The following is a 9,425-nucleotide window of genomic DNA, read 5'->3' as shown; positions in this document are numbered from 1 at the left end:
GCTAACCAAAAGGTGGGCAGTTCAAACACACCAGAAAACCCAGGAGAAAGATGTGGCAATCTGCTTCTGTAAAGATCTACAGCCTTGGAAACCCCGTGGAGCAGTTCTATAAGGTTCTATAGGATTGCTTTGAGTTGAAATCAACTTAATGGCAGTGGGTTTGGGTTTATAAAAGAGTTAACCTGAGGTCAGTGTTCAGAAACTTCTTTGTGCTGCATACCTGCTCTATCCCAAACTGATTTTGGTGTCATGAGTATAATGGAAAATATCTACTCTTATGTTGCATTGCTTCATCTGTTCATTTGTTGCTGGTAAGGAAATCCTATAGCAGTATTTCTCAGCCCTGGCTGAACTCTAGAATTTCTTGGAGAAAACTTTTTAAAATAAAGATATTAGGGATTCATCTTCAGAGAGGTGTGGAGTGGGACTTGAGTTATCAGTGTTTTTTTAAAAGATCCATGTGGAAATGATCAGCAGTCATAATTGAAAAATATTGACACCTAGAAGAAGAAATGGAGAGGAAGAAAGACAGAATTAAGCAAAAGACTTCATGGACACTGTACATAAGATGCTAGAGCAAGTTCTTTTCAAATGAGGCAACCACTAAGAAACCGATTCCAAGGTTATGCGGGGCAGGCATCATGAACCAGCATAGTCTGTATTGCAAGTAGCCTGCCCCTACAGAATCCTTGAAGTTCTTTCTTCACCATTTCAATGGCTCACGTTTTGAAGTCCAATAAAATGTCATGGATTAAACTGCAACTTACACTGACTTAGGAAATAATACTCGAGCCATTATTCCTTATCCTAGAATGTGACCCAGCTGGAGCTGGTCTCACAAGAATACATTAACTGGGCCCTGACGTATAAAGCGATAGCTAAGACGATCTTGGAAAACATCTTTCAGGGTAAATTTCTCATACTCTAATCAAACAGAACACAAAAAGGTTCTTATCTTTTTCTATTAGCATTTAGTGAATAGAAAATTTGTTGAACCAGTGAAGATCCTCCTGACGGTAGTTACTGAAACCTATACGAATGGTTGTTAAGAAAGACGATTCAAAATGTAGAATCATGGTGACGTAACAGTTTCTCGCCAATCTGTGAAAAGGTGAAGCTTTCAATGGTTTTGCCTATTTGTAATGTCAATATATACTGATGACTCTGTAACATTCCTTGGACTCTGGCAGACATGGCTATGGCAGCATGCCTGTCTGTTTTCCAATTCTTGCCTATTCTGTAATATTCCTCGGACTCGGACATACATGGCTCTGGCAGCATGCTTGTTCATTTCCTACTTTTGCCTTTTTGAGTATATGCCAAATAAAACCTTTCTTTCTGCTTTACTAAACTTTGTGGTGTTTTCACCCTGCATCACCACCTCTAGGTAGAATTCTTTTTCTCGCCTCTATGTTCCAGTCCTTATTATGGCACCTATCATAGTCCAACCTAAGTACCTCTAAACTGATCATATGTCTGCCATAACCATGTTAAGACAGGACCAACTCTTACTCATTTTAACTTTTATCAATAGTGCATAACACAATAGCTGGCACATGATGGGCTTCTACATATACATATTTGTTGAATATGAATTTGTCTAGTTACAAATACTGGCACTGAAAAGTAGGATACTATAGCAAATCCTTAGTAACCAGAGTTTCTCCATCTCTAAATTATGAAACCATAGTTCCTACATCAAAACAGTCAACATTGGGGGACCAAACGAGTTAACACATAAATAGCAAGCATATAGAATAAAATAAATCTTAACTTTTATGGCAATATGTCTTAGTTATCTAGTGCTGCTGTAACAAGTGGATGGCTTTAACAAACAGAAATTTGTTTTCTCACAGTTTAGGAGGCTAGAAGTCCAAATTCAGAGCACCAGCTCTGGGGGAAGCCTTTCTCTTTCTGTCCTTTTGGAGGAAGGTTCTTGTCTCTTCAGCTGCTACTTCCTGGTTCCTTGGAGCTCCCCATGTGTCCTGGCATCTCTTACCCCACCTCTGCTTTGCTCACTTGCTTAACCTCTTTTATGAGTCGGAATCAACTCAGTGGCAGCAGAGTTTGTTTTCTTTTTGTTGTTATCGTTGCTGTTTATTGGTTATACCTCAAAAGAGATTGACTAAAAACACACCCTTACACTAATCCTGCATCATTAACATAACAAACACAACCCATTTCCAAATGGGATTAAAAGCACTGGCATAGGGATTAGGATTTACAATACATATTTTGGGGGTACATAATTCAATTCATAACACAATGCCATCATGACCAGACCTGTTTTATGATAACTTGCTTTTGTGTACAATAACATACTACATAGAAAGTGAGTTACTTAAGTACAGAGGCTTCCTTATCTCAATATTTCCTATGCCTAACACGGCACTGGGAGAACAGTAACAATAAATAAATGCCAAATGCCGGTTGAATAGTATCTTCCAAAGCTACTCATATTTTCATTAGATTATCTGCAACCAAATTAAATTTTGATTGGTCTTGCCAAAGGAAGGTAGAGATCCCCATCAAGACATAAGAGAAAAATTTGTACATTTTGTATGCAGTAAGGTCCTCTGTGATTTATTTACAAAGGTACACTGGCCACATGCATGGCTGGATTTGGAGCTCAAGAAAATTTTTCAGATGGTTCTTCCCTAATACCTATTCATATGAGGTTGAAGGGAGGGCTACTACTTCCTGAGCATGTGGGCCTTCCTGGATGTAACCTGGACGTAAAGTTAGAGAAGAAAGTGTGTTCAGGCCACTAAGTCTGCTCAGTGCTCTCTTCATATCCTTGTTTCTAAGGCTATAGATGAAAGGATTTAGCATGGGGGTCACCACTGTGTAAAATACAGCTGCAATTCTATCTTTTCCCCCTGAGTGTGAAGAAGTGGGGCACAGGTAGACAACAATTGCTGTGCCATAGAACAGGAAGACAACTGTGAGGTGAGACCCACAGGTGGAGAAGGCCTTTTGTCTGCCAGAGGCAGATGGGACCCTGAGGATGGTGGAGATGATATGTGCATATGACAGGATGATCAGTGAAAGAGGACCAGTGAGTATCATGGAGCCCACAAGGAACAGGGTCATCTGATTGGTGCTGGTTGCTGAGCAGGAGAGCTGCAGCAGAGGGACCACGTCACAGAAAAAGTGATGGATAGTGTTGTCTGCACAGAAAGATAGCCTAACCATGAGCAGGGTGTGTAAGAGGGCAGCAAGGGTGGTGAGAACCCAGCATAGTGCAAGAAGGAGCAAGCACACAAGAGAACTCATGACTGTGGAATAGTGAAGAGGGCTGCAGATGGCTACATAGCGGTCATAGGCCATCACCCCTAAAAGGAAGTCATCCAGAGCCCCAAATGTCATGAAAAAATGCATCTGGGCTAAGCACCCCCCATAGAGTATGGTCTGACTATGCGTCTGGATGTTCACCAGCATCTTGGGGACTGTGGTGGTAGAAAAGCAGGCATCAGCAAAAGAGAGGTTGGACAGGAAGAAGTACATGGGGGTGTGGAGCTGTGGGTCAAAACCAATGGCCAGGATGATTAGCAGGTTGCCCATGACAGTGACCAGGTACATGGCCAGGAAGATGCCAAATAGGAGAGGTTGGTGGTTTGACTTCTCAGAGAGACCGAAGAGAAGGAATTCAGAGACACTAGACTGGTTGTTTTTGTCCATGTCACCAATCTGCGTGGAAGAAGAAAAGAGACACACGTCAAAAACTGTAGAAAGGGTGGTACTTGTAGTCCTCTCTGATAGATTCAACCCTCACACTATTTACATGTCTCTGAAGTTCCAGGTCAATGGATCCTGCCTCCCAGATCTGCCCATCTGTTTCCTAGTCCTCAATCTACATTGGAAGGGTGAGAAAGCAGACAGTGAGATGAAAACACAAAAGCAAGGTGATGGAAAATGTTGGAAAGGTGAGCTCCAGATTATTTCCATCTTTGATACATATCCATTAAGATCCACATTCCCTGGCTTCCAGGCCCTCAGCTCATCTAACATAGGCAATAAGAGCTGCCATTTTTTGACCCATAGTCACTGTACAAAACAGTATCTAATGGAATACTCACAAATCTTACACACATTTCATAGATGAGCTTTCAAGGCTCAGTGAAATCAAAAGTTACTTGCACAAGATCACAAGTGGGTAGTAGGTCTAAACTGAGACTCTGAAGTCAGATCTCATGCTCATAAATACCTTGCATTGTGGCCACTTTTGAGATAAGTCCCTCCCTCTGCAAGAGTGAACATAGGTGACTTACTCTGTAAGGAAGGATATCCCAAGGCTTATCTCAGGATGGTCTGAGAAACAGGAGGCAGGGACACTGATTGGGAACTTTGTGGGACTAGATAGGAAAGCATAACTCTGCCCCTTTCTCTCAGAACTCACAGTATTTATCTGGCCCAAACAGCATTCATCAACAAAGGAAACCACTCTGCTCCTGCAGTTCTCCCATTTTATCTCAGAGGGAAACTCCTCAGGCATCCAGGGCACTTCTCAGCCTGTAACAACCGAGAAGAGTGAGAGGACCCAGGGTTGCAGGTTGCATTGGGATGGCTAGCAAGCAGCAAGCCATATTTCAGTGATGGATGTTAGGTGTGCCTTGTGAAAACTGTGACAGGCGTATTTCTAGGTTCTGGGCCTCTGGAGTACAATTCCACTGGCTGCTCCTCAGAGACAAACATGAAGTAATTGCCCTGGCTTTACACTTTGGCTCTCTAGGAACAGGGCTCACCAAGGACCGTGGGAAGAAGGAATGCAAAGTGTGTTGGCTATTTTGCATTTGATTTTTTTTTCCCCCAGGATATGTGTGTTTCCCTATTCTTAGTGATGAAGATTGTTCCTGGCAAAGCTGTAAGCTGTGGAAAGAGGAAATCAAAACAGAATCTTCAAACCTTGAACCTCAAACCAAAATTTTGTGTGGAAGTTTGTTTAAAACCAAACCACAGTTTAGCTTAATTGATAAAGTCTGTCTGTCTTGAGCATTGGGCTCTTTCAAAGATTTATCTTTGTGGATCAAATTGACAACAGCATCTCAAAAGATTAGAAGAAATGTTTAGGGGGCAAAGATTTTATGTTAATGATTCTGGAACAGGTTGGAAAAAGATAGTGAGAATGGTTACACAATTTGAAGAATGTAGACAATGTCACTGGATTGTACATGTAGAGTTTGTTGAAATGGTGTATCCTTTTCTACACATATTTTCACCAAAAAAAAAAAAAAAGCAAAACAGAATGTGGAGCAAAATAAACTTTGATTCCAAACCTGCTGAAACATTGCCCGGCTCTGTTACCTTGGGGTGGGTTAACTTCTCTGAGTCTTTGGGCTTCAAGTTCTTGCTAAGATAGCTAATAGCTTAGACTGCTTGCTCCCACCAACCAAAATCATCCTTGAAAACTGTAGGGAAACAAACAAACAAAAAATGAGGAAATAACAAAAATTACTCCAAAAATAAGAAACTCAAGGGAGAAGGAAGACAGTTGTCAGCTGGAATGTAATGTGGGGGCAAAAAAGTAAGTCTAGACTTGTAGGGAGGAGGGCTATTGCTTCTCTGTGAGAGGATGTGTTGGGAATACGGTAATAGAATCAATTTATTCTTGTCTTCTCCCTGCTTTTTCATTAGGCAAATTACAGCCTTCTCCTTGCTGCAGAAATAGGTGAGAGAGGCTCAGACATCTACACAAAAGCCCTCTGTAAGATGAAGCTGGAGGAAACTGATGGTGAGTGACTAGTCTAAGGCTTTCACTCCCCCAAGTCTTTCACACCAAATTGTAGGTATGGAATATTATGCAACTGCACATATTAATTCCACTCTGTAAAATGGAAGGCTTTCCCATTTAACTCTTCTGGAAAATAAGGGACAAGATCATTTCTATAGGATGGATGAGACTGTGGATTAATAAGAGGTTCTAGTAGCTAGAAAGTCAGAAATACTGTGGAAAAGAGAAACGGAGAGATGGAGGGAAAGGGAGAGGGTGAGAGACAGAGAGAACACTAGGAAGTCACAGAGGTTGAAGCCAAAGTCATGAATGTAGAGTGGCACTGATGTGTAGTTGTGTAATTTCTCTGGAAGTGCTCAACAGCTCAGGTTGTAGGCAAGGAGAAGGCAAGTGGTGGATAGAACAAAAACCTTGGTATTACCATGTGAGTGAAAATAGAAGGACATTAGGCAAGAAAGTTGAGGCTATTGATAAAGAAACAGTTGAAATAGTTGACCATAGAATCAAAACAGGATATGGAATGAAGTGAAGATACGATGGGTAAGCTTCAAGGGAGAGAATATGGGAATCCAGGAGGTGAGAACTATGACACTGAAGAAAACGACATGGAAAGAAAATGTGAATTCTTCTCCAAATAATCCATAAATTCCTCTTTTGAACTTTAAATAATTGACTTAAAATATCACCTGGAAGAATAAAAGGAGTTATGTTTCCAATACGGATGCAAAAACCACACACACAAAAAAAAACCCAAACCCGTTGCTGTTGAGTCGATTCTGACTCATAGCGACCCTATAGGACAGAGTAGAACTGCCCCATAGGGTTTCTAAGAAGAGCCTGGTAGATTCGGATGTAGGTCACACACACACACACACAAAAAAACCATTACTCCTTCCATGACATAAGAAATAACAAATAAACTAAAAAAAATCTTATATTTTCATTAAGGTCATTGGAGAGCTAAGAGGTGATAAAAAAAATACCATATACAAAGGAACAATGTTGGGATAATGAAAAGCATTAATAGTTGCACAAAGGATGAAAAGTCAAATTGGAATCTGGAGGCACTTCAAACATGGAGCTAAGTCCATGCTATGGGACTTCTAAGTAGCATGGGAAGCTAGATGCTGATCTGAAAATCAGAGGAAGATACTCTAGATATTAGCATTGTATTAACTATTTTAAATATGCTGAATAAATTAGAAAAAAGTATAAAATAGGTTAAAAAAATAGATTTTAGTTAAGTAGTACTACAACTCCTTTTTATCTTTTGGATCATTTTTGAATCAATTCCTTAAAGTTAAAAAATAGGCATTCATGGATTAATTGGAACAGAATTAACATTACAAAAAATGAAGTAGAAATTGTAGTAAAAAAAATGCAAATACATCTGAGGATAGAAAGGACTTTCAGCATGACAGCATGAGAAGCTTCATGTACATTTTCCCCAGTGAAATTTAGATTTAAAAAAAAATCTAAAATCTCTGAAAATGCTCCTAATGATACACTGCAAGTGAGGAAATATTTATTCAAGTAAATCTACTCTTATTCAATGAAATTTGGGAGTCTGTGGCATTTGAACTGAAACCTGCCCCTCCCCCACTGCCACCTCAAAACCAGCAAAAAACAAAACAAACCCATTATCCTATAGGGTTTCCAAAGAGCAGCTGGTGGATTTGAACTGAGACCTTCTGGTTAACAGCCTGAATTCTTAACCATCACACCATCAGGGCTCTGCCCCCTGCCCCCCCCCAACTCAGCAAGATAAAAATTCTGTCACAGACTAGGGCAACCAAGAACACAGGGCTCCCTCTCCTTTCAGCTCCCAGTTGGAAGGCTATCTACCCAGGAGAACAGGACATCATTATTTCTCATCCTGCCACAAGCTAGTTGTAGATGAGAGTAGTTGTCAGCAAGTGTGAGTGAGAAGTGGGGCTCCCTTCTTTCTCCTAAATAAACAAACCCTTATCAAGACTGATCAAGGAAAAAAGAGAAAATAAAAATCATAATTTCAGAAACAATGAAGAGACATCACCAAAAATAACAAAGACATTAAAAGGATAGTAAGAAATTATAAGAATTACTACAAAGCTACAGTATGGAAGACAGTGCAGTATTTGTATAAGGACAGACATAAGATTAATTAAAAAATAATAGAGTCCAGACATAGACCCATACTTATCTGGCTAATTGAATTTTGACAAAGGAGCCAAGACAATTCAATGGGGAAATAAATTCTTTTCAACTAATAGAGATGGGACAACTAGAGAGCAACATGAAAAAATAAATAAATCTTGACTCCTACATCACATCATGCATAAAAAAAAGAAAGAAAAAAAAATTTCTGATGGGACATAAACCTAAACATAAAAACTAAAGTTTCAAAGCCCTTAGAAGAAAATATTGGATAATATCTTCACAATCTTAAGGTAGATAATATTTCATAAACAGTACACAAAAAAAACATTATCCATAAATGAAAAATTGGTAATTGGACCTCATTAAAATTAAAATCTTCTATCAAAAGACATCATTAAGAAAATACGGAAGCAAGCCACAAAACAGGGAAAAATATTTACAATGCGTATAGCTGACAAAGAGCTCATAGCCAGAGTGTATTAAATATCCCTACAAATCATTATTAAAAGGCAAACAACCCAATAAAAATAGGTAGACACTTCGTCAAAAGAAGATATACGCGCAATAAGCATATGAAAAGGTGTTTAACATCATTAGTCACCAGGGAAATGGAAATTAAAACCACAATGATATACCATTTTATACACCTTAAAAAAAAAAAAAAACCCTTCCCCTCAAGTAGATTCTGACACATAGCGACCCTTTAGGACAGAGTAGAACCATCCTGTAGGGTTTCCAAGGAGCAGTTGGTGGATTCAAACTGCCAACCCTCTGATTAGCAGCCTGAACTCAACCACTGCACCACCAGGGCTCTTTATACACCTTAGAATGGCAAAAAAAAAGTCAGCTATTTTTTTTTTATATAAGATTTCTATTATGAGAGGATATTATGTTTTCTCAATATTTTGTAAACCTGACATAAACCAAAGTGCAGAGAGGATAAGTGAACTTTACTACTTCACAGACCAGTTCATTCAGAGCTTGAGGACTGGGCGATGAATCAAGATTTTTCCCACAAGGAATACTTACTTGAGGGCCTGGTATTCCCAGATGTCTCTGCCGCTTCCAGTAGCAAGCTCTGGGGATTGTGCCTGAAAATGCATGTAGATAACTTCTTTTCCTGAGTTTCTAGTCAGTCCAGCTGACCCAGCACCTGAGATAACCTCTTATTTCTTCCTTGCAGCAGATGAGGGTTCCACATCCCAAGGTTCCCATCTGCCTTAAACAGGGGAAGATGCTATCTTTTCATCTGGCCCACAAACATGGCTTCTCCACTCCTGACAAGTGAGAACTGAAAGCAGAAGAATCAAATTTCTACCTTAATGCGATGAGGAACTCTTCTTGGCCCAACTCAGGACTGACAGTAAGTCACACTTCTTTTGCAGTCAGTTAAGAGAAGCAGAAGGGTACACTGGAAATTATTTCAGAAACCTTGTTTTGGGGATCAAAACCTTGTTTTGCTGATTTTAGACAGATTATACCAGTTCTTTGAGTTTCTGTTGTTCACATTCATAAAATAAAGGAATTGTATTAGATGGCTTCACATTTTTTAGTA

At 39.6% G+C, this 9,425-nt stretch overlaps 1 protein-coding gene across 1 annotated transcript; it reads right to left on the bottom strand.

Annotated features, from left to right (window-relative positions):
* Positions 1 to 2,664: 2,664 nt before the first annotated feature.
* On the bottom strand, positions 2,665 to 3,681 carry LOC100666061 (olfactory receptor 1468-like). The gene has a single exon (XM_010588005.3). It carries the CDS (start codon positions 3,679 to 3,681, stop codon positions 2,665 to 2,667), a length of 1,017 nt encoding a protein of 338 aa, XP_010586307.2.
* Positions 3,682 to 9,425: the final 5,744 nt, after the last annotated feature.

Source organism: Loxodonta africana, chromosome 9 (genome assembly GCF_030014295.1).
Source record: "Loxodonta africana isolate mLoxAfr1 chromosome 9, mLoxAfr1.hap2, whole genome shotgun sequence".
Taxonomy (NCBI): domain Eukaryota; kingdom Metazoa; phylum Chordata; class Mammalia; order Proboscidea; family Elephantidae; genus Loxodonta; species Loxodonta africana.
This window is presented reverse-complemented; position numbering and strand designations above follow the sequence as displayed.

What these genes read in the sequence shown, in the direction of transcription:
- LOC100666061 (XM_010588005.3), bottom strand. Translation starts at nt 3,681, where the DNA reads ATGGACAAAAACAACCAGTCTAGTGTCTCTGAATTCCTTCTCTTCGGT.